General features: G+C 44.1%; 1 protein-coding gene across 3 annotated transcripts in view; it reads right to left on the bottom strand.

The window, feature by feature from the left end:
- Positions 1–261: 261 nt before the first annotated feature.
- LOC135527746 (myelin transcription factor 1-like) overlaps positions 262–25,580 on the bottom strand; it is a 148,382-nt gene continuing 123,063 nt past the window's right edge. For all 3 annotated transcript variants that reach the window (XM_064956280.1, XM_064956281.1, XM_064956282.1), the window contains 17 exons: positions 24,161–25,372; positions 22,143–22,289; positions 21,793–21,883; positions 18,984–19,112; positions 16,806–17,020; positions 16,460–16,662; positions 11,358–11,603; positions 11,029–11,189; positions 10,412–10,474; positions 9,833–9,901; positions 9,504–9,566; positions 8,919–9,002; positions 6,028–6,249; positions 4,758–4,849; positions 4,394–4,497; positions 3,741–3,884; positions 262–2,990 (listed from right to left, as the gene is read on the bottom strand). In XM_064956280.1, coding sequence (XP_064812352.1) covers positions 2,847–2,990; positions 3,741–3,884; positions 4,394–4,497; positions 4,758–4,849; positions 6,028–6,249; positions 8,919–9,002; positions 9,504–9,566; positions 9,833–9,901; positions 10,412–10,474; positions 11,029–11,189; positions 11,358–11,603; positions 16,460–16,662; positions 16,806–17,020; positions 18,984–19,112; positions 21,793–21,883; positions 22,143–22,289; positions 24,161–25,372 — 3,389 coding nt within the window. In that variant the 3' untranslated portion in view covers positions 262–2,846. The remainder of the gene's footprint in view (positions 2,991–3,740; positions 3,885–4,393; positions 4,498–4,757; positions 4,850–6,027; positions 6,250–8,918; positions 9,003–9,503; positions 9,567–9,832; positions 9,902–10,411; positions 10,475–11,028; positions 11,190–11,357; positions 11,604–16,459; positions 16,663–16,805; positions 17,021–18,983; positions 19,113–21,792; positions 21,884–22,142; positions 22,290–24,160; positions 25,373–25,580) is intronic.

The following is a 25,580-nucleotide window of genomic DNA, read 5'->3' as shown; positions in this document are numbered from 1 at the left end:
TCCCACTAGGCTACCTCATTATATTACCACAGGGTCTCCCACTAGGTTACCTCATCATATTTTCACAGGGTCTCCTACTAGTTGCAACAGATCACTCAGAGCAAGTACTACACTTTCCCTATTGGCTTTTTAACGTTGTGATCTGTGTTTGAGAGCTGACCTTATCATAATCTTATCACAACGACACAGTACTGCACAATATAACACCAATGTGACCAAAGAGGCCTCTATGCATGAACTCACTCACAGGACACTTGAACGAAGAGCCAACCATTTAGTTAAGATTACAGACATTTCAGATTCACTACATCATACATTAGCATTTCAGATTCACTACAACATGCGTCAGCATTTCAGATTCACTACAACATGCGTTAGCATTTTCACCATGTCTGGATCAGAGAGAAATCCATAGAAAAGGAAACCTAAAAAGCCACAGTCATATCCGCCTCTATTCGTCACAACTTTCAGACAGTTGTAGTTCCTCTGATAAGCTAACAGAAGAGGAAAAGAGGCAACAATTACACTGGAAAAATATATGCATGTTTCTATTCATATAGCTTTTAAATTTCTATTTATACAGAATGTATATACAGTGTACTTATGGCCATCTTGGCAAAGAAACAAAGGCATCTGAAACAATCCCAACTCTCGGTCTGACGCCCTGGTCATGTCACGTGACTAGACATTGTACATTGCAGAATGCAAAGAATCAGGAAAGAAAGTGAGGGGTTTGTGGCACTTTGTGCATCAACAAATGAAATCTAAAATAAGGCTACATGGGCGTAGTGGATCTGATATTAGTTGTCATTCTCCTTGATGGTTTAGTTTTTCCTTAAAGTGTTTTAGACCCAGACATCTAGTCTAGAACACACTGGAACAGAGCTCTAGAACACACTGGAACAGAGCTCTAGAACACACTGGAACAGAGCTCTAGAACACACTTGAACAGAACTCTAGAATACACTGGAACAGAGCTCTAGAACACACTTTAACAGAGCTCTAGAACACACTGGAACAGAGCTCTATGGAGCTCCTGCCCAAGACATTTAGAGAAAAGAATAAACAGAGAAAAATGATTTGATCAAAAGGCATTAAAACATCTCTGGTACATTATAGATGTTTTGGGTTAGCCAGTGTTGGCCACTACAAAGCGCTCAGGGAAGAAACATTTTATCCTTCTATTTTCTTGGTCTTATTTTTCCTGACAAAACTCAAACAACTCCTTGCTGACACAAAGACAATCTGATACCAACAGAACATTGACTGCTTTTGTTGGTTATTCTGCTTAGGAATAACTGCTGGTATATCTATGAAAGCAAATCAAACAATATTCTATTATTTTCTTTCGGGCCATGTTATTTTCTTTATTTAAATATTAGCAATGGATTTTAAGACTACTAAGACTCAGCCATCACAGCACACACATAAATGACTAAATAAATATACAACCATACGACAGTCAATTTCCTCAATTTTAAATAAATAATAAATACATACTTTCTTTTTAAGCCGTGGATTTTCTGAAGATACTTTATCATAACAGAAATAACAGAAATGAAAACAGTTTTATAAAATTATCAAAACTTTGTCAGTTATAAAATATCTGCACTTAAAAATGTAAAAAAAAAATATTTAAAATAAAATAAGATATATAAAATAATTAAGTGTGAACAGTTATCTATATAGATTTTTAAATATTGATGTCGAAGACTCCCTGTTTTAAATCTTTATGGCCATGATTAGACCAGCAGGGTTGCATTTTGTGTTTCACAAAACAAAAAAATAAAGTGAATAAATAGATAACATTAAATAAATACAAGTAGTTTAACATAAAATGGCAATAAATTACAATTTTGTGCATTCACAAATGTTTTATAATTTATATAACAAGAATTATTGTACCACAAACTATTCATTGAAATGAAGTGCAATTTCTATGTTCATAAAAACTATTGATAGGACTAACTGGAATTGACCATTACTATCATCATTCAGTTTAAAGAAAAAAGGCTGTATTTGCTGCTCTCATACACCAGTTGTTCCATTAAAAATATAGTACAGGCTGTACTGTTGATTTTCAGAAGAGAAAAACTCCCCTGTGATTTGTGACTTAATCTTCATTTGAAGAGTTGTTCCGCTGATTTGAGACAGAGCCGTGTTGACATCTTGCTGCAGTAGTAACAACAATAAGTACATGAACCATTGCTCAAGAAGACCTCAGAGTTCAGTGATTCTCCATTTGCTTCTCCTCAATAGGGGTTGCTGCACCGCTCACAAGCACGCTCTCCTTATCCTGCCCCAGAGCAACCTTTCTGAATGAAGCCTTAGTGTCTTCCCTAGAACACAATGTTGGCATTTCATCGGCTTGCTTTTTGATATTTCCTCAATGGTTTTCTTCACCTCATGTAGGCAGGTCAGACCCACTAATTCCCATCTTTCTTTCTTTCGTTCTTCTCCAAATTGTTGCTGAACTAAAGCTTGAATTACAGTATACATTGGGACAGTCAATGAGACACCTCCAAAACAGGACAGACATGAAAACGACAAAGATAACATATAACAAACAAACAAATCCCCAGATATAGATTTTTTGTTCATCAATTCAAACTGAAGGATTTGGATCCATTCCACTTCCTCCTTCCGATCCCAGCAGCAGCAGGTTTGGATTTTGGTCCTAGTTAAGTTTTTCTTCTTTACAGAATGCTCCCTGGGTTTAATTTAAGTTGTGGTTTATAAAACCTGAATGCCCTTTTTTTGTATTTTGTATTCTCGGTAAATATACTGTGGTCTCTTGACTCCATCTCTCCTTTTACATGTTTTCACTTTTTTTTTCTCCAATGTTTTCACACCTTGATGCTCTTCACAGCCTTGTTGATGCTCTCCAGCAGAGCCTTGTTCTCCGGGTTCTGGAAGCACTCCTTGTTGGTGTACATGTCAGTCAGGGTGCTCAAGTAGCTGTTGAAATTCTGCTCAGTGATTGGCTCCTGCTGTGATGCGAAAAAAAACAAGTCATTTCAGTTTGTTTGTACAGTATACAGTTTCTGTTTAGTGTGTTTCTGTCCATGTGTGTATTAGTTTGTGTTAGTGTGTGTATTAGTTTGTGTTAGTGTGTGTATTCGTTTGTGTTAGTGTGTGTATTAGTTTGTGTTAGTGTGTGTATTAGTTTGTGTTAGTGTGTGTATTAGTTTGTGTTAGTGTGTGTATTCGTTTGTGTTAGTGTGTGTATTAGTTTCTGTCCATGTGAGTATTAGTTTGTGTTAGTGTGTGTATTAGTTTGTGTTAGTGTGTGTATTCGTTTGTGTTAGTGTGTGTATTAGTTTGTGTTAGTGTGTGTATTAGTTTGTGTTAGTGTGTGTATTCGTTTGTGTTAGTGTGTGTATTAGTTTCTGTCCATGTGTGTATTAGTTTGTGTTAGTGTGTGTATTAGTTTGTGTTAGTGTGTGTATTAGTTTGTGCTAGTGTGAGTATTAGTTTGTGTTAGTGTGTGTATTAGTTTGTGTTAGTGTGTGTAATAGTTTGTGCTAGTGTGTGTATTAGTTTGTGCTAGTGTGTGTATTAGTTTGTGTTAGTGTGAGTATTAGTTTGTGTTAGTGTGTGTATTAGTTTCTGTCCATGTGTGTATTAGTTTGTGTTAGTGTGTGTATTAGTTTGTGTTAGTGTGTGTATTAGTTTGTGTCTGCATTTTCAAGCCTCGGCTACAGCTGTTTCTGTACTGTATGTAAATGTGTTTAACTCACCATGTGTGGGAGACGTATGTTGGCCAGGCTGCGGATCAGGGCTTGGCTGAGGCCAGATAGCTCCACGAAGAGAGCCTCATTCTGCTCCTCAATCAGCTTGTTCTCATCCTCAATGTTCTTCAGGTTCTTCTCCATGGATGAAATCTGCACCACAGCCCAACAGTTATTTACACATTCTGTATATACATTTACTTGAGCTCAGTCATTTTGCAATAAACCACAATGTTAAACTGTTAGATATTGGCTCAATAATGCGACACGTACACAAACACACACACACACACACACTGTCATGTGCCTTTCACTGAGGACTGGCTTCCGTCTGGCCACTCTACCATAAAGGCCTGAATGGTGAAGTGCTGAAGAGATGGTTGTCCTTCTGGAAGGTTCTCCCATCTCCACAGAGGAACTCTAGAGCTCTGTCAGAGTGACCATCGGGTTCTTGGTCACCTCCCTGACCAAGGCCCTTCACCCCCGATTGCTCAGTTTGGCCAGGCAGCCAGCTAAGTCTTGGCGGTTCTAAACACACACACACACACACACACACACACACACACACACACACACACACACACACACACACACACACACACACACACACACACACACACACACACACACACACACACACACACACACACACACACACACACCTGTGTCTGCAGGTTCACCATGTCTGTCTCCATCTCGTTGTTGGTCTCGTTGAGCTCATTGATCTCCTTGTTGAGTTGCTTCATGTCCTCGTCATTATCCAGAACTACAGGATGGAAAGGGAGAGACACATGATGTCATAAGAGAGAACAGGAAAACTGGGACAACATCATAGTTTGAAAAACGAAACGACGCAATGCTCTCTCGCCAATAAAAAACTCATTATTTTATTAAACCAACTATTAAAAGCTTGAAAAGAAAAAGAAAAGACACAGAGGTAATGAACAAACATTCTAGTTTGAAATACTGTATTGACTAGACATTGACTGCCACATAAAGGTGTTCCCTATTCCGTTGTTCTCTTACCGCCACTGGCCCTGAACTTGGTGCTCAGGTACTCCTCTCCAGGGAACTTGGCTTTCTTCTTGGCAAAGGAGGCTCTGGGACAGCCAGAGAGACTACAAAACAGGAGGAATAAAAATTGTCAATTTCATCAAGTTGAGTATTTGAAACCATGAATGAAACACAAAATTATACAGTTAGATTGATGATGCAACCAGGGGTAATAATCTGCCCTGTGTTCTGTGTTGTCATTGGGTTTTACCTGCGGTGTGTGAGGAAGCTGGCCTGTGATTGGCCTTTACCTGCGGTGTGTGAGGAAGCTGGCCTGTGATTGGCCTTTACCTGCGGTGTGTGAGGAAGCTGGCCTGTGATTGGCCTTTACCTGCGGTGTGTGAGGAAGCTGGCCTGTGATTGGCCTTTACCTGCGGTGTGTGAGGAAGCTGGCCTGTGATTGGCCTTTACCTGCGGTGTGTGAGGAAGCTGGCCTGTGATTGGCCTTTACCAGCGATATGTGAGGAAGCTGGCCTGTGATTGGCCCTTACCAGCGATATGTGAGGAAGATGGCCTGTGTTCTGTGTTGTCATTGGGTTTTACCTGCGGTGTGTGAGGAAGCTGGCCTGTGATTGGCCTTTACCTGTGATATGTGAGGAAGATGGCCTGTGTTCTGTGTTGTCATTGGGTTTTACCTGCGGTGTGTGAGGAAGCTGGCCTGTGATTGGCCTTTACCTGTGATATGTGAGGAAGCTGGCCTGTGTTATGTGTTGTGATTGGTCCTTACCTGCGGTGTGTGAGGAAGCTGGCCTGTGATTGGCCTTTACCAGCGATATGTGAGGAAGCTGGCCTGTGATTGGCCCTTACCAGCGATATGTGAGGAAGATGGCCTGTGTTCTGTGTTGTCATTGGGTTTTACCTGCGATGTGTGAGGAAGCTGGCCTGTGATTGGCCTTTACCAGCAATATGTGAGGAAGCTGGCCTGTGATTGGCCTTTACCTGCGGTGTGTGAGGAAGCTGGCCTGTGATTGGCCTTTACCTGCGGTGTGTGAGGAAGCTGGCCTGTGATTGGCCTTTACCTGCGGTGTGTGAGGAAGCTGGCCTGTGATTGGCCTTTACCAGCGATATGTGAGGAAGCTGGCCTGTGATTGGCCCTTACCAGCGATATGTGAGGAAGATGGCCTGTGTTCTGTGTTGTCATTGGGTTTTACCTGCGGTGTGTGAGGAAGCTGGCCTGTGATTGGCCTTTACCTGCGATATGTGTGGAAGCTGGCCTGTGTTATGTGTTGTGATTGGTCCTTACCTGCGGTGTGTGAGAAAGCTGCCGTTGGCGTGTCCTGATCCATCGCAGTCGGGGGTGGGGCAGGTGGGGGCCTCCGTCTTGAAGGCCTTCCAGGAAAAGGGGTTACCATTGAGCATCCCTTCCTTCTGCCTGCGGGCAGCCAGCGGGCACCCATAGGCACTGCGGTGCGTGGCGTACTTCCCACTGATGTGACCCAGGCTGTCACAGCCAGGCACGGGGCATCTGTAGGGAAGAGAGAGAGTGACAGAGAAAGAGAGGGGTAACATTAGTATATCTATAGATATGTGACTTGTAGAGAGAGATGAGATGTAAAGCACAAAGTGTATGGTAAATATAGTTATAACATAATTTCATATAAAAAATGTATGTGTAAGACTGCCATTACTTGAGTCGCATTAGCTGGCATCATTTCATTATGTAACACTATTTCACTATGTAACACTAGTTCACTATGTAACACTAGTTCACTATGTAACACTAGTTCACTATGTAACACTATGTAACACAATTTCACTATGTAACACTATTTCACTATGTAACACTAGTTCACTATGTAACACTATTTCACTATGTAACACTAGTTCACTATGTAACACTAGTTCACTATGTAACACTATGTAACACTATTTCACTATGTAACACTAGTTCACTATGTAACACTAGTTCACTATGTAACACTATGTAACACTATTTCACTATGTAACACTAGTTCACTATGTAACACTAGTTCACTATGTAACACTAGTTCACTATGTAACACTAGTTCACTATGTAACACTATTTCACTATGTAACACTATTTCACTATGTAACACTAGTTCACTATGTAACACTATTTCACTATGTAACACTATGTAACACTATTTCACTATGTAACACTATTTCACTATGTAACACTATGTAACACTATGTAACACTAGTTCACTATGTAACACTATTTCACTATGTAACACTATGTAACACTAGTTCACTATGTAACACTATTTCACTATGTAACACTATTTCACTATGTAACACTAGTTCACTATGTAACACTATTTCACTATGTAACACTATTTCACTATGTAACACTATTTCACTATGTAACACTATTTCACTATGTAACACTATGTAACACTATTTCACTATGTAACACTATTTCACTATGTAACACTATTTCACTATGTAACACTATTTCACTATGTAACACTATGTAACACTATTTCACTATGTAACACTATTTCACTATGTAACACTATGTAACACTATTTCACTACGTAACACTATTTCACTATGTAACACTATGTAACACTATTTCACTACGTAACACTATTTCACTATGTAACACTATGTAACACTATTTCACTATGTAACACTATTTCACTATGTAACACTATTTCACTATGTAACACTATTTCACTATGTAACACTATGTAACACTATTTCACTATGTAACACTATGTAACACTAGTTCACTATGTAACACTATTTCACTATGTAACACTATGTAACACTATTTCACTATGTAACACCATTTCAGTATGTAACACTATGTAACACTATTTCACTATGTAACACTAGTTCACTATGTAACACTATTTCACTATGTAACACTATTTCACTATGTAACACTATTTCACTATGTAACACTATGTAACACTATTTCACTATGTAACACTATGTAACACTATCCAACACTATTTCACTATGTAACACTATTTAACTATATAACACCATGTAACACTATTTCACTATGTAACACTATTTCACTATGTAACACTATGTAACACTATGCAACACTATTTCACTATGTAACACTATTTAACTATGTAACACCATGTAACACTATTTCACTATGTAACACTATTTCACTATGTAACACTATGTAACACTATGTAACACTATTTCACTATGTAACACTATTTAACTATGTAACACTATTTCACTATGTAACACTAGTTCACTATGTAACACTATTTCACTATGTAACACTATGTAACACTATGTCACTATGTAACACTATGTAACACTATTTCACTATGTAACACTATGTAACACTATGTAACACTATTTCATTATGTAACACTATGTAACACTATGTAACACTATTTCACTATGTCACACTATGTAACACTATTTCACTATGTAACACTATTTCACTATGTAACACTAGTTCACTATGTAACACTATGTAACACTATGTAACACTATGTAACACTATGTAACAACATGTAACACTATGTAACACTAGTTCACTATGTAACACTATGTAACACTATTTCACTATGTAAAACTATGTAACACTATTTCACTATGTAACACTATGTAACACTATGTAACACTATTTCACTATGTAACACTATGTAACACTATTTCACTATGTAACACTATGTAACACTAGTTCACTATGTAACACTATGTAACACTATTTCACTGTGAGGCCCAAAACCTGGCCATCTAAAAACCAAGTGTTACTTCATCGCCGTAGGTTTAATATTATTGGTACCCCGCTATAGGTACTGTACCTGCTGCCTGGCATGATGTTGTGGTAGCATAACCAAGCAAGCACATTCAACAAACACAGACACCAAGGTCTTTTATTAGCTGTCGTCAGTTGAAAAGAGGCAATTTCAGAGAATTATTAATGTAATATTTTTTGAGACATGATCTACCCTGCAATACTCTACGATGAACTACAGTACTATGAGTCAGCACAGGCAGCGCAGTGCGTCTCAGGCTGGTCTGGGTGTGGTACTGCTGTGATGATGTCATCTCTAGGAGACAGACTGGGGACAGGTCATCCTGCCTCTGCACGGAGGTCAGGGTGACTGCCTTTACTATTTTGGATGTGACTTTTACCGTATATCTTAATTGGAAGAAAAAAGGGCCGTGGCTTTCTTTAGTGGTACGAACTTTAAGAGCTCGGAGTCCTCCTTGTCGTCCTTGGTGGGAGATGTTTTTAATCCACCTTTCTTGGCACGGGGGCACCCAGACAAACTGAAAACAGAAAGTATGAAGCCGATAAAAAAAGGGTGGAAAAACACCTTGAACAATCGTCGTCTATGGTGGAGACGTTACTGTTTGACAAAAGGGATGGAACATTATATGGGAAGCATCTTATTTTTTTATTCTAATGCCCGAAAGAAAGTGAAACATTTTAAATTAAAATTAAAGAAACCAAAAAAACAACAACCAAAAAACCCTATTTTAAATTGTACATCCAAGAAAATAGTAAAACCAAACTGAAAAGATAAGCATATCAAAAATAGATAAAACTTGATTTTTCACAATTGCGGATGAGTGTATGAGTGTATGAGTCCTGCCTGAAACTACCATGATCTCTTTCTAAGCTTCACTGGCCTTGTGTGTCTGTGTGTGTGAGAAGGAAGAGCGAGGGAGAGGGAGAGAGAAGGTCGTTTTGCGACTGTCTCCCATACAAGATGGAAAGTAGGTAGGGATGGTGAACGTAGGTTGGTAGTCCACTGATGAGCTCTGTACCTTCTGTGGGAGGCGTAATTTCCAGTGTTATGTCCTGAACCATCACATCCTGGAGTGGGGCACCTGGGAAAATCAAGAGGAATGGGTTAAATGTAAGCACACCGACAAAATAGAACCATCACATTTGCACCAGAGCAACTGATGGGTGTGAGGGTGTAGGAGTTCTGGTTTGTCAGCGGAGATGGGTGCAGGAGAATAACAAGGGCAGATGCAGTAGTGATGTTAGCAGTCCCAGTAAAAACAGCAGAAATAGAAGTAAATAGAATTGATCATTGTAGCATACAGTAGTGACAGAACCAAGGAGAAAGCCCAGTGGAAGACAGACATACTTGAGTTCAGCAGAGTGGGTCGCCATGAGGGACCGAAGACTCTTATCAGCAAGAGGACACCCAGACAGACTGAAGGGAGAGAGAGGAGATAGAAAGAGAAGAGAGAGAGAAAGAGAAGAGAGAGGGAGGGAGAAAGATACGAGAGAGAGTAAGAGAAGAGATAGAGAAAGAGAAGAGAGGGAGAAAGGAAGCGAGAGAGAGAAAGAGAAGAGAGAGAGAGAAGAGAGGGAGAGAGGAAGAGAGAGAGAGAAAAAGAAGAGAGAGAGAAAGAGAAGAGAGAACGAAGAGAAGAGAGAAAGAGAGAGAAATAGAGAGGATAGATAAAGAGAAGAGAGAGAGAAAGAGAGAGAGAGAGAGAGAAAGAAAGAGAAAGTGAGGGAGGAAAATAATCAAAGACGAAATATAGTTCAAAGTTATTGAGAAAGTCTTTGGAAATAGAAAACAGCCAGCAAGGAAAACATTCTATTTTTGATGCAATCTTAATCTAAATTGTTATTTAAGTGAGCTGCTATGTTTCTTGTATACAGTGTGACTACATCATTGGCTCAGGGCTTGTGCTATATAGAGGGAATACCATACCTGCGATGGGATGCATAGTTTCCAGTGATGTGGCCACTGCCGTCACAGCCAGGAGTGGGGCACCTGGAGACAACAATAGAGAGGATAGGAAAGGAAAGGAGAGGAGAGGAGAGGAGAGGAAAGGAGAGGAGAGGAGAGGAGTGGAGAGGAGAGGAGAGGAGAGGAGAGGAGAGGAGAGGAGAGGAGTGGAGAGGAGAGGAGAGGAGAGGAGTGGAGAGGAGAGGAGAGGAGAGGAGAGGAGAGGAGAGGAAAGGAGAGGAGAGGAGAGGAGAGGAGAGGAAAGGAAAGGAGAGGAGAGGAGAGGAGACGAAAGGAAAGGAGAGGAGAGGAGAGGAGAGGAGAGGAGAGGAAAGGAAAGGAGAGTAGATGAGAGGAGAGGAGAGGAGAGGAGAGGAGAGGAGAGGAGAGGAGAGGAGAGGAAAGGAAAGGAGAGGAGAGGAGAGGAGAGGAGAGGAAAGGAAAGGAAAGAAAAGGAGAGGAGAGGAGACGAGAGGAGAGGAGAGGACAGTATCTCAGGGGAAAGGGGATCAGAAAATCAGAGAGAGAGTCGTGGTGGACTTAAAGGATGCTTTGTACAGCCGTTCCTCCAGGGAGAATAGAATAGACCATTGACTTACAGGAGCACATCTTTCTTGCAATCCTTTGGCTGTTGGAACTGGACCTTGAAGTTTGGGGTGGTGACCTCTCCAGGGTACTTCCTCTCCTCGGGGTAGTCCTGCATCAGGTCCATGTCCTCAGGGTCGGACGAGGCAAACGACTGCGCTGTGTGGTGCTCCATCTGTACAATCAAATGGAATCAAGAAGAGTGGAAAACACAAGCAAATCCTTTAGTACATTTTAAATGGTTGGTTACGCATGAGTGTACACATGGCAACGAGCCTCCATGATCATAATGAGGAGAAGAGACAAGGACTGATGAAGGAGAAGAAGAAGGTAGAGGACAGACCTCCTCTGTATCCTCCTCCCGCTGGCGGTTAGGTTTGGTGTAGTCCAGAGGCTCTTCCCAGTGTTCCTGTTTGTAAGCGTGGCCTGTGTGGGGCGAGGTCATGCCACTGCTGCCTCCGTGGTGCAGGGAGGAAGAGGAGGAGGAGGGGTCCGGGGAACATACCCCAGGGCTGGTGCCCTCTCGTTTGACGGGCTTCTTCATGCTCAGGTCAAGAGTCCCATTCTCGTCCACCTCGATGTCCATGCTCTGCAGAGGGCAATTATGGTAATGCTGACAATCACAATAACATTACATTGTCTCATGTGATACACACCACAATGTATCACGACAAGTCTATCCCCAGCGCCTGTTATCTTAATTCCCCACCTGTCTCTCTTAAACACTTTTGAATGGACATACATTGCCAACAAAGCTGGTCAGGCTCCGTTTGTATTGTCAGATCTATAAGACCGGGCAAAACAGAACCTCTCTTTAGTATTCATCTGAAATGGTATTCATATTGGCTGTAGAGGAGCCAGAGAAATCAAAGAGTTACGCGCCGCGGGCACGTTGGCTGTGGGGAGCAAGAAAAAAATGGGCCCTGGTCCCAGAACGGTCCCTGGCTGACGAGCACTGCTACTGAGCTACTATGGCCATTAATCTTCCCTTTCTATCGCCCAACACCATGTCAGGAAATCAAAAAAGTATGAAACAGTCACTCTCCCCGCAAAGGCAAAAAGCTTTAAAAAAAACACAGTATGGGTGAGAGTGCTGCTCCAATTACATCTCCTGTGCACAGATAGACAGAGGGAGGAAGGGAGGAAGGGACAGAGAGATTCGGCTGGCAGATAATGAAAAAAGACTACCTGGTGGAGGGTAATCCAGGGAACTGGCAGCCAGCCAAATTCAATAACAACATGAAAAGGATGAAGGGATAGGAACAAAAAATAAAGATAGGTGATGCAACAATACCTCAACACCATCCTCTTCCTGTTAATGAACGTCACCTGATGTTACATTCTATTTGCTTGGCAGTTGGGGGAGCTCTAGGAGTCTAGGGGGTAACTTGGCAGTGGGTGAGCTCTAGGAGTTTAGGGAGTAACTTGGCAGTAGGTGAGCTCAAGGAGTCTATGGGGTAGCTTGGCAGTAGGTGAGCTCTAGGAGTCTAGGGGGTAGCTTGGCAGTAGGTGAGCTCTAGGGGTCTAGGGGGTAGCTTGGCAGTAGGTGAGCTCTAGGAGTCTAGGGGGTAACTTGGAAGTTGCTGAGCTCTAGGAGTCTAGGGGGTAACTTGGCAGTGGGTGTGCTTTAGGAGTCATGGGGTAACTTGGCAGTAAGTGAGCTCTAGGAGTCTAGGGGGTAGCTTGGCAGTAGTTGAGCTCTAGGAGTCTAGGGAGTAACTTGGCAGTAAGTGAGCTCTAGGAGTCTAGAGGATAAATTGACAGTGGGTGTGCTCTAGGAGTCTAGGTGGTAACTTGGCAGTAAGTGAGCCCTAGGAGTCTAGGGAGTAACTTGGCAGTAAGTAAGCTCTAGGAGTCTAGGGAGTAACTTGGCAGTAAGTGAGCTCTAGGAGTCTAGGTGGTAACTTGGCAGTAAGTGAGCCCTAGGAGTCTAGGGGTAACTTGGCAGTAGGTAAGCTCTAGGAGTCTAGGGAGTAACTTGTCAGAAAGTAAGCCCTTGGAGTCTAGGTGGTAACTTGGCAGAGTTAGATCTCTAGGAGTCTAGGGTGTAACTTGGCAGTAGATGAGCTCTAGGAGTCATGGGGTAACTTGGCAGTAGGTGACCTCTAGGAGTCATGGGGGTAACTTGGCAGAGTTTGAGCTCTAGGAGTCTAGGGGTCACTTGGCAGTAGATGAGCTCTAGGAGTCATGGGGTAACTTGGCAGTAGGTGAGCTCTAGGAGTTTAGAGGGTAGCTTGGCAGTAGGTGAGCTCTCGGAGTCTAGGGGGTAACTTGGCAGTAAGTGAGCTCTAGGAGTCTAGGGGGTAACTTGGCAGTAGGTGAGCTCTAGGAGTCTAGGGTGTAACTTGGCAGTAATTGAGCACTAGGAGTTTAGAGGGTAACTTGGCAGTAGGTGAGCTCTAGGAGTCTAGGGGGTAACTTGGCAGTAGGTGAGCTCTAGGAGTCTAGGGGGTAACTTGGCAGTGGGTGAGCTCTAGGAGTCTAGGGGATAACTTGGCAATAGGTGAGCTCTAGGAGTCTAGGGGGTAACTTGGCAGTAAGTAAGCTCTAGGAGTCTAGGGAGTAACTTGGCAGTAAGTGAGCTCTAGGAGTCTAGGTGGTAACTTGGCAGTAAGTGAGCCCTAGGAGTCTAGGGGTAACTTGGCAGTAGGTAAGCTCTAGGAGTCTAGGGAGTAACTTGTCAGAAAGTAAGCCCTTGGAGTCTAGGTGGTAACTTGGCAGAGTTAGATCTCTAGGAGTCTAGGGTGTAACTTGGCAGTAGATGAGCTCTAGGAGTCATGGGGTAACTTGGCAGTAGGTGACCTCTAGGAGTCATGGGGGTAACTTGGCAGAGTTTGAGCTCTAGGAGTCTAGGGGTCACTTGGCAGTAGATGAGCTCTAGGAGTCATGGGGTAATTTGGCAGTAGGTGAGCTCTAGGAGTTTAGAGGGTAGCTTGGCAGTAGGTGAGCTCTCGGAGTCTAGGGGGTAACTTGGCAGTAAGTGAGCTCTAGGAGTCTAGGGGGTAACTTGGCAGTAGGTGAGCTCTAGGAGTCTAGGGTGTAACTTGGCAGTAATTGAGCACTAGGAGTTTAGAGGGTAACTTGGCAGTAGGTGAGCTCTAGGAGTCTAGGGGGTAACTTGGCAGTAGGTGAGCTCTAGGAGTCTAGGGGGTAACTTGGCAGTGGGTGAGCTCTAGGAGTCTAGGGGGTAACTTGGCAATAGGTGAGCTCTAGGAGTCTAGGGGGTAACTTGGCAGTAAGTAAGCTCTAGGAGTCTACGGAGTAACTTGACAGTAAGTGAGCCCTAGGAGTCTAGGGGTAACTAGGCAGTAGGTAAGCTCTAGGAGTCTAGGGAGTAACTTGGCAGAAAGTAAGCCCTAGGAGTCTAGGTGGTAACTTGGCAGAGTTAGATCTCTAGGAGTCTAGGGTGTACCTTGGCAGAAAGTAAGCCTTAGGAGTCTAGGTGGTAACTTGGCAGAGTTAGATCTCTAGGAGTCTAGGGTGTAGCTTGGCAGTAGATGAACTCTAGCAGTCATGGGGTAACTTGGCAGTAGGTGAGCTCTAGGAGTCATGGGGGTAACTTGGCAGAGTTTGAGCTCTAGGAGTCTAGGGGTCACATGGCAGTAGATGAGCTCTAGGAGTCATGGGGTAACTTGGCAGTAGGTGAGCTCTAGGAGTTTAGAGGGTAGCTTGGCAGCAGGTGAGCTCTCGGAGTCTAGGGGGTAACTTGGCAGTAAGTGAGCTCTAGGAGTCTAGTTGGTAACTTGGCAGTAGGTGAGCTCTAGGAGTCTAGGGTGTAACTTGGCAGTAATTGAGCACTAGGAGTTTAGAGGGTAACTTGGCAGTAGGTGAGCTCTAGGAGTCTAGGTGGTAACTTGGCAGTAGGTGAGCTCTAGGAGTCTAGGTGGTAACTTGGCAGTAGGTGAGCTCTAGGAGTCTAGGGGGTAACTTGGCAGTAAGTGAGCTCTAGGAGTTTAGAGGGTAACTTGGCAGTAAGTGAGCTCTATGAGTCTAGGGGGTAACTTGGCAGTAAGTGAGCTCTAGGAGTCTAGGGGGTAACTTGGCAGTAGGTGAGCTCTAGGAGTCTAGGGTGTAACTTGGCAGTAATTGAGCTCTAGGAGTTTAGAGGGTAACTTGGCAGTGGGTGAGCTCTAGGAGTCTAGGGGGTAACTTGGCAGTAAGTGAGCTCTAGGAGTTTAGAGGGTAACTTGGCAGTAAGTGAGCTCTATGAGTCTAGGGGGTAACTTGGCAGTAAGTGAGCTCTAGGAGTCTAGGGGGTAACTTGGCAGTAGGTGAGCTCTAGGAGTCTAGGGTGTAACTTGGCAGTAATTGAGCTCTAGGAGTTTAGAGGGTAACTTGGCAGTGGGTGAGCTCTAGGAGTCTAGGGGGTAACTTGGCAGTAAGTGAGCTCTAGGAGTCTAAGGAGTAACTTGGCAGTAAGTGAGCTCTAGGAGTTTAGAGGGTAACTTGGCAGTGGGTTAGCTCTAGGAGTCTAGGTGGTAACTTGGCAGTAGGTGAGCTCTAGGAGTCTAGGGGGTAACTTGGCAGTGGGTGAACTCTAGGAGTCTAGGGGGTAACTTGGCAGTAGGTGAGCTCTAGGAGTCTAGGGGGTAACTTGGCAGTAGGTGACCTCTAAGAGTCTAGGGGTAACTTGGCAGTAAGTGAGCTCTAGGAGTCTAGGGGGTAACTTGGCAGTAATTGAGCTCTAGAAGTATAGGGGGTAACTTGGCAGTAAGTGAGCTCTAGGAGTTTAGAGGGTAACTTGGCAGTAGGTGAGCTCTAGGAGTCTAGGGAGTAACTTGGCAGTAAGTGAGCTCTAGGAGTTTAGAGGGTAACTTGGCAGTAAGTGAGCTCTAGGAGTCTAGGGGGTAACTTGGCAGTAAGTGAGCTCTAGGAGTCTAGGGAGTAACTTGGCAATAAGTGAGCTCTAGGAGTTTAGAGGGTAACTTGGCAGTGGGTGAGCTCTAAGAGTCTAGGGGGTAACTTGGCAGTACGTGAGCTCTAGGAGTCTAGGGGGTAACTTGGCAGTAGGTTAGCTCTAGGAGTCTAGGGGGTAACTTGGCAGTAGGTGAGCTCTAGGAGTCTAGGGGGTAACTTGGCAGTAGGTGAGCTCTAGGAGTCTAGGGGGTAACTTGGCAGTAGGTGAGCTCTAGGAGTCTAGGGGGTAACTTGGCAGTAGGTGTGCTTTAGGAGTCTAGGGGGTAACTTGGCAGTAGGTGAGCTCTTGGAGTCTAGGGAGTAACTTGGCAGTGGGTGAGCTCTAGGAGTCTAGGGGGTAACTTGGCAGTAGGTGAGCTCTAAGAGTCTAGGAGGTAACTTGGCAGTAGGTGTGCTCTAGGAGTCTAGGGAGTAACTTGGCAGTAGGTGAGCTCTAGGAGTCTAGGGGTAACTTGTGGACACAATCAGGACAAAGAATACATGTTAGCAGCAGATATAAGCAGGGCTAAAGATAGGGGGCTTGCCTACCTTGCCAGCCAGGTCCTGGTGCTTGGTGCTCAGGTTCTCAGGCCTCTCCCAGCAGCGTGTGGACAGGTTTAGGATAGCGGTGGCAGCCATGTGGGCTGCCTGGGCTTCATGGGAGTAGTCGTAGGCAGAAGAGGAGGCAGTCTTTCCATAACCTCCATGCAGGCTGAGGCTGGGAGAAGAAGACTTGGGGGACGAGAGTTTAGCTGAGGGAGCAGAAAAAAGATAAACAGAGATTTTAGCTATATAATCGTGTCCTGTTGTGTGTCTGTATCTGTGTCTGTATGTCTGGGGGGGGTTGTCTGTGTGGGCTAAAGATATATACGGCTATAGGACAACGTTTTCTTACATTTGAAGGCTTTGGGTGAGGCTTCGCTGGTCGGTATCTTTGGAGCAAGCATGCGTTTCCCAAACACCTGACAGTCGAAGCTTGCATAATCAAAGGAGACCTTGGAGTACTTCTCCAGCTCCTTGGCCAGGTTGGCACGAGGTGTGGCAGGCACCATATTGGGCCTGTACTGCCCATAGTGAGGTACTTCCAGCTGCTTCACAAAACACATGGGCCTGGAGGGGAGAGAGGGAGAGAGGGAGAGAGAGAGAGAGGGAGTGACAAAGATAGATAGAGAGACAAAGAGAGAGACAAAGAGAGAGACAAATAGAGACAAACATTGTTTATTTCACTTTTGTATATTATCTATCTCACTTGCTTTGGCAATGTTAACACATGTTTCCCATGCCAATAAAGCCCCTTGAATTGAATTGAGAGAGACAAAGAGAGAGAGCGAGAGACAAAGAGAGAGAGAGAGAGAGAGAGAGAGAGAGAGAGAGAAAGAGAGAGAGAGAGAGAGAGAGAAAGAGAGAGAGAGAAAGAGGGTGAGAGGGTGAGAGGGAGAGACAAAGAGAGAGAGCGAGAGAGAGAGAGCGAAAAGAAGAGAGCGAGAGAGAGACAGTGGGTGAGAGAGAATTGAATTGAATTGAGAGAGAGAGAAAGGGGGTGTGTGTGTGTGAGAGGAACAGTCTGCTTGGGAGGAGAGAGGCAGGATTAAAAGCTCTCTTATCAGCAGAGGGCACATTTGCATATTGTAGAGCATGGAATTGATTAGCTTTAAACCCTCTCGTTTTCCTGGAGTGCCAGGGCTTTTGTCAGACCTGTTGGGGTTAAATCCACTGACACACGCAAATGGTCCTGGGAGGGGATAGTGTAGTCCAGTGATTTCCCTCTACTTATCACAGAGTATAGTACCCCAATCCCTCACCGCTCCTACCATGTACAATCCCATATCCCTGGTCACAGACAGTAGCCTGGAATGGCTCAAACAACATGCTCTCTCGCATGGCTCACAGACTGTCTGGGAGGAAATGGCGTCTGTCATGTTCACAGACACATAGACAGACAGTGTTGAACTGAGCTGTGTGCTTTCTGCCATTAAGCACTGGGATAACCTTTCTCTTTATTCAACGTGGATAGCATTATAACAATGATATCATGTCGAGTATTTAGCCAGCTCGGGTGTGTTTTCTACACACAGAAAAGGCCAGCTCATTTGAATGACAATGAAGAAAAAACAAGGCTAGCTTTATTACGTTTAAATACTTGGGCACTTTGTCGGACCACAGACGAGGTTCCTCAAGGAAAGCAATTATTTTCCCTTATCCTCACAATACCCTCTAACTCGCATAATTAGCTTATCGGGTGGCATTATTAATTAAAATACCAAGAAATGAGGATGTACTTAGCATAATACCTCTGTCTAGTCGTTAAATGTAATTATCATTCTTTTGAGCGTGATGAGGGTGAATAGAGAGAACAGGATGTTGAGGTGACATGACAAAAACATAATTGCACTAGTGCTGATTAAAACTGGGATGTCCTGATTGACACATCGTACAAGGGCTCCGCCTGCCGAGCAGTCGACAACAACACGAGTGGTGCTACTCAGTCACTGCAAGGTCACAGTGTCACGCCCTGACCTTAGAGAGCCTTTTTATTCTCTATTTGGTTAGGTCAGGGTGTGACTTGGGTGGGCAAATTTATGTGTTCTATTTCCTTGTTGGCCGGGTATGGTTCCCAATCAGAGGCAGCTGTCTATCGTTGCTGATTGGGGATCATACTTAGGCAGCCTGTTTTCCACCTGAGTTTGTGGGATCTTGTTTTTGTTCAGTTACTGTGTAGCCTGCAGAATGTTCCGTTCGTTTATTCTTTTGTTGTTTTTTTGTTGTTCATCTAAATAAAATAAGATGTACGCTTACCACGCTGCGCCTTGCTCTCCTTCTATCAACGTGCGTAACACACAGTGTTGGGGTCAAATCCAATTTCATTTGAAATTCCAATTAAATTCTTGAATTCACTCATGAAGTGGAGAATTTATGTTGAATTCAATTGGAATTTCAACAATATTCAAGTTAGAATTGGAATTAGGCTGTTTGGACTTCCTGGATTTGCATTAAATAATTTCTCAACTTATATTTCTTTATTTGCTATAGATAGATAGAAAGAGGTGTGACAAATCACAGGGCAGTTCCTTACCTTAAAACTCTGTCATTGTTGTTGGGACTTTCTTTGAGGTGCTCTCTGATTGGCTGTGAGAGATGCTGCTTGTCAAGGTTGTGGCTCTTGGACAGCTTCTCTGTGGCTGCGATGGGGCATCCTGACAAACTGGGACATCCAATAAGAGGAGAGAGTGAATACTGGGGAGGAGTCAGGGTACTGTACAGTACATCTACATCAAACTGATCCAGAGTGACATACAGAACATGCAGTCACATAGATAAACATATAATGACACACACACGCACACGCACATACACACGCACACCAACATACATACACACACATACACACACACACATGCACACACATACATACACACACACACACACACGCGCACACACACATATAAACATACACACATACATTGCCTTGCAAAAGTATTCACCCCCCCCTGGCATTTTTTCCTCCAAATTGGTGAAGTGAAATGAAAAAAATAACTTGTTTAAAAAAACAAAAACATGTTTAAAAAAAATTACAACATTTTAAAAAACAGAAAAGTGGTGAGTGCATATGTATTCACCACCTCTGCTATGAAGCCCCTAAATAGGATCTGGTGCAACCAATTCCCTTCAGAAGTCACATAATTAATTAAATAAAGTCCACCTGTCTGCAATCTAAGTGTCACATGATCTCAGTATATATACACCTGTTGTGATAGGCCCCAGAGTCTGCAACACCACTAAGCAAGGAGCACCACCAAGCAAGCAGCACCATGAAGACCAAGGAGCTCTCCAAACAGGCCAGGGACAACATTGTGGAGAAGTACAGATCAGGGTTGGGTTATAAAAAAAGATCAGAAACTTTGACCATCCCATAGAGCACCATTAAATCCATTATTAAAAAATGGAAAGAATATGGCACCACAACAAACCTGTCAAGAGAGGGCCGCCCACCAAAACTCACAGACCAGGCAAGGAGGGCATTAATCAGAGAGGCAACAAAGAGACCAAAGATAACCCTGAAGGAGCTGCAAAGCTCCACAGCGGAGATTGGAGTATCTGTCCATAGGACCACTTGAAGCCATGAACTCCACAGAGCTGGGCTTTATGGAAGAGTGGCCAGAAAAAAATAAGCAAACATGTTTGGTGTTCGCCAAAAGGCATGACTCCCCAAACATATGGAAGAATGTACTCTGGTCAGATGAGACTATAATTGAGCTTTTTGGCCATCAAGGAAAACGCTATGTCTGGCACAAACCTCTCATCACCCCGAAAACACCACCCTCACAGAGAAGCATGGTGATGGCAGCATCATGCTGTGGGGATGTTATTCATCGGCAGGGACTGGGAAACTTGTCAGAATTGAAGGAATGATGGATGGTGCTAAATACAGGGATATTCTTGAGGGAAACCTGTTTCAGTCTTCCAGAGATTTGAGACTGGGACGGAGGTTCACCTTCCAGCAGGACAATGACCCTAATGACCCCCTATACTGCTAAAGCAACACTCGAGTGGTTTAAGGGGAAACATTTAAATGTCTTGGAATGGCCTAGTCAAAGCCCAGACCTCAATCCAATTGAGAATCTGTGGTATGACTTAAAAATTGCTGTACACCAGCAGAACCCATCCAACTTGAAGGAGCTGGAGCAGCTTTGCCTTGAAGAATGGGCAAAAATTCCAGTGGCTAGATGTGCCAAACTTATAGAGACATAACCCAAGAGACTTGCAGCTGTAATTGCTACAAAAGGTGGCTCTGCAAAGTATTGACTTTGGGGGGGGGGTGAATAGTTATGCACGCTCAAGTTTTCTGTTTTTTTGTCTCATTTCTTGTTTGCTTCACAATAAAAAATGTTTTGCATCTTCCAAGTGGTAGGCATGTTGTGTAAATCAAATGATCCAATTTAATTCCAAGAGGGGTTCATACTTTGTATACAGTGCATTCGGAAAGTATTCAGACCCCTTGACCTTTTCCACATTTTGTTACGTTACAGCTGTATTCTAAAATGATTAACTTTTTTTTCCCCTCATCAATCTACACACAATATCCCATAATGACAAAACAACATTTTTGCAAATGTGTTAAATATAAAAATGTACATAAGCATTCAGACCCTTTACTCAGTAATTTGTTCAAGCACTTTTGGCAGCGATTATAGCCTCAAGTCTTATTGGGTATGACGCTACAAGCTTGGCACACCTGTATTTGGGGAGTTTCTCCCATTTTTCTCTGCAGATTCTCTCAAACTCTGTCAGGTTGAATGGGAGGTCCTGGGCACTCTGGAGCAGGTTTTGATCAAGGATCTCTCTGTACTTTGCTCTGTTCATCTTTCCCTCGATCCTGACTCGTCTCCCAGTCCCTACCGCTGAAAAACATCCCCACATCATGATGCTGCCCCATCATGCTTCACCATAGGGATGGTGTCAGATGTGACGCTTGGCATTCAGACCAAAGAGTTCAATCTTGGTTTCCTCAGACCAGAGAATCTTGTTTCTCCAAGTGGGCTGTCGTGTGCCTTTCACTGAGGACTGGCTTCCGTCTGGCCACTCTACCATAAAGGCCTGAATGGTGGAGTGCTGAAGAGATGGTTGTCCTTCTGGAAGGTTCTCCCATCTCCACAGAGGAACTCTAGAGCTCTGTAAGAGTGACCATCGGGTTCTTGGTCACCTCCCTGACCAAGGCCCTTCACCCCCGATTGCTCAGTTTGGCCAGGCGGCCAGCTATAGGAGAAGTCTTGGTGGTTCTAAACACACACACACACACGCACGCACGCACACACACACACACACACACAAAAGACACATGCACAAAAACACACACGCACACACACACACACACTGTAGAGTACCTGCGGTGGGTGTTGCGGTTGCTGTTGACATGGCCCTGTCCGGTGCAGCCTGGAGTCGGACACTTCAGCACGTTCTCATGCATGGCCAGGACTGGAGAGGGAGACACACCGACAGGGGATTATTACTAACTAGTTCTCTAGTTAGAATAGAGAATGGCTTTCTGCCTTTGGGACTTGTATTGGGTATTGGGTATTGGGTATAGGGTATTGGATATTTGGAATAGGTTTTGTGTATGAGGTATAGGGTACAGGATACTGGGTATAGGGTATTTGGTATAAGATATTGGGTATACAGTATTGGGTATAGGGTATTGGGAATAGGGTATTGGGTATTGGGTATAGGTACTGACTCTCAGGGGGGATCCTGTCCTTGTGAGGACAGCCAGACAGGCTGCGGTGGTGGGGGTAGAGTCCAGTAACATGACCAGTCCCGTCACAGCCAGGGGTGGGGCATTTGATCTCCCTCTTCTCTGGCCTGCTGCCCTCTGTAGAGACAGCTAGAAGATACACAACATAGTAATGCTTAACCATCTGCCTCAAAGCACTGTCTGTCAGCCAAATAGAAAATAAAATACAAAATCACACTCACTATCAAATGGCATGTTTCGTACCAGTCAAAAGTTTGGACAAACCTACTCATTCAAGGGTTTTTCTTTATTTTTACTATTTTCTATGTTGTAGAATAATAGTGAAGACATCAAAACTATGAAATAATACACATGGAATCATGTGGTAGCCAAAAAAAGTGTTTAACAAATCTAAATTTATTTTATGTTTGTGATTCTTCAAAGTATCCGCCCAAGCAAGTCTCTTCTTATTGGTTTCCTTTAGTAGTGGTTTCTTTGCAGCAATTCGACCATGAAGGCCTGGTTCATGCAGTCTCCTCTGAACAGTTGATGTTGAAATGTGTCTGTCATTTGAACTCTGTGAAGCAGTTATTTGGGCTGCAATTTACGAGGTGCAGTTAACTCTAATGAACTTATCCTCTGCAGCAGAGGTAACTCTGTGTCTTCCTTTTCTTGTGGCGGTCCTCATGAGAGCCAGTTTCATCACAGCGCTTGATGGTTTTTGTGACTGCACTTGAGAAACGTTCAAAGTTCTTGACATTTTCCGGATTGACTGACCTTCATGTCTTAAAGTAATGATTGACTGTAGGTTCTCTTTGCTTATTTGAACTGTTCTTGCCATAATATGGACTTGGTCTTTTACCAAAAAGGGCCATCTTCTGTACACCACCCCTACCTTGTCACAACACAACTGATTGCCTCAAACGCATTAAGAAGGAAAGAAATTCCACGAATTAACTTTTAACAAAGGCACACCTGTTAATTGAAATGCATTCCAGGTGACTACCTCATGAAGCTGGTTGAGAGAATGCCAATAGTGTGGAAAGCTGCCATTAAGGCAAAGGGTGTATACTTTGAAGAATCTCAAATATAAAATATATTTTGATTTGTTTAAACACTTTTTTTAGTTACTACACAATTCCATATGTGCTATTTCATAGTCTTGATGTCTTCACTATTATTGTACTATGTAGAAAATTGTAAAAAATAAATAAAAAAATAAATAAAAGTAGGTTTGTCCAAACTTTTGACTAGTACTGTATATAGACTTGTGGATGTTTTGTCTGTGAGGAGCAGGTAACTAATTTGGTCAAATTGAAGAGTAAAAAGAAGACTGTATGCGTGATAATATTACTGTGAGATTAGCATACAGTAGGGCACTGAGGAGCCCTGTTCACTATTATATATCTTCCCACTAGAGAGAGGGAGGGAGAAAGAAAGAAAGTGGAGATAAACTGATGCTCTATTGGCCTCCAAATTGACTGCTAATGAGACACGCACCTTCTAATTAGTGCTGGGCAGAACATGAGCATTGCCACAGGGGAGTAGAATGGGGGCAGACGGCCCCACTAGGCGAGCGGCCTGTTAGTGTCAGAGGCAGGACAAATGGGCACAGTGCCAGGACACGACTAGGTCTAAACAAAAACATACCAATATCATTATGGAGCATCTCTCTCTCTCTCGCTCTCTCTTTCTGTCTCTCTTTCTCTCTCTCTCTCTCTATCTCTCTCTCGCTCTCTCTCGCGCTCTCTCTTTCTCTGTCTCTCTGTCTCTCTGTCTCTCTCTCTCTCTCTCTCTCTCTCTCTCTCTCTCTCTCGCTCTCTCTTCCTCTCTCTCAACACAACTCTGTGGTGAGTGACTCACTGATGTGTATCTGTGGGTCTGTTCATATGTGTTGTCATCTATTCCAGTATGTGTGTGGGTTCACACAAGTCTGTATACTATGCATATGGATCCTGCCTCTGCACTGCTTTCTCTTTGGCGTTTTATGCATTTTTGATTGATTGAATTCCCACCCTTACCTTTACTGCTGAAGTAGCTCTTGCGCATGGTGTCCAGGTGTTTGGGCCGGTCGTCCATGGTGAAGTAGCGGTGGTGGTGCTCCGGGGTGACGACGGGGTGGCGGAGGAGGAGGAGGTCGCGAGGCCCCTTCACCTGTTCCGCCTTCAGGGCTATGGCCTGCTCCAGAAGCCCCAGGTTACCCCGGGTCATATCATACATCTCTGACTCATCTGTCCACCTCTGAGACAAACTGTCATCTTCTTCCTCCTCATCACCATCTTCTTCATCGTAGTCCCTACCCGAATCCTCTGAACGCACCTCGATGATGTCAGAGGCTGCTGAAGCCTTATGGGAGGTGTAGTGCTGTAAGGGGCTGACTCTGTGGGGGTTGTAGTTCTCCAGTTGGCTGGTCCTGTGGGGGTTGTAGTTCTCTAGATGGCTGGTCCTGTGGGAGATGTAATCCTCTGTAGTCCTGGCCCTGTGCTCTTCTCTCTCCCTCTGTGTGACTGGTCCCTGAGCTGCTGCAGTGATGGTGGTGGGCAGGAAGACAGGGTGCACTCTCACGTCCACCTCCTCAATGTCATCTTCATCCTCCTCCTGCTCCTCCTCCTCTTCCTCTAGTATCTCATGTGGCTGGTGCTTTGCTTCCCTTCTCTCCTCTTCATACTCTTCCTCCTCTTCATCTTCCTCAGCCTTGTCCTGCTGCTGGTGGATGTCTCCAGTGAAGTATGGGTGGTCAAAGGTTCTCTGTGTCACAGTCTCTCTAGCCTCCTCAATCTCATCTTCCTCCTCCTCCTCCTCTTCCTCCTCCACCCTATCTACAACAGAAGGTTCTTCACTTACTTTAACACTTCCCTCCTCCTCCTCCTCCTCCTCATCCTCCTCCTCTTCCTCATCTTCCTCCTCCTCTTCCTCCTCTTCCTCCTCCTCCTCTTTCTCTGCAGGTTGCTGCTCCTCCTCTTCCTCCTCCTGTCCCTCCTCCTCTTCCTCCTGCGCCTCTGAGTGTTCCACTACCACGACGGAGTGCTTCACAGCTGTGACATCTTCCTCCGTCTCCATGGTAACGGGCTGGTGTGAGGTGGTCTCTGTGGTGTCGGGGACCCCGCCCAGGTGGAGTAGAGAGTTGGCTAGGATCTGATGGTAGCTGGAGTAGTCCTCTCTCTTAGGCCACTCCCCCTCTTCAGCTTTGCAAGCTGTTTTACTGGATACCGGCTCAATGATCATACATTCCTCTGTGGGACAGGCAAGGGAGATATCAGTGAGTTCAACGGAGAGAACAGTGTGACACTAACTGGTCATCATTACCATCAGCAGCACTGTCATGAGCATCATCCTCTCTGTCATCCATTATCTCCTGTACATTATCAGAATGACGTCATGGTTAATGATCAGTGACAGTTAATGTCATCACACAGCGTCACATAACTTCCTTCATTCTGA

This window comes from Oncorhynchus masou, chromosome 33 (genome assembly GCF_036934945.1).
Source record: "Oncorhynchus masou masou isolate Uvic2021 chromosome 33, UVic_Omas_1.1, whole genome shotgun sequence".
NCBI classification, from domain to species: domain Eukaryota; kingdom Metazoa; phylum Chordata; class Actinopteri; order Salmoniformes; family Salmonidae; genus Oncorhynchus; species Oncorhynchus masou.
This window is presented reverse-complemented; position numbering and strand designations above follow the sequence as displayed.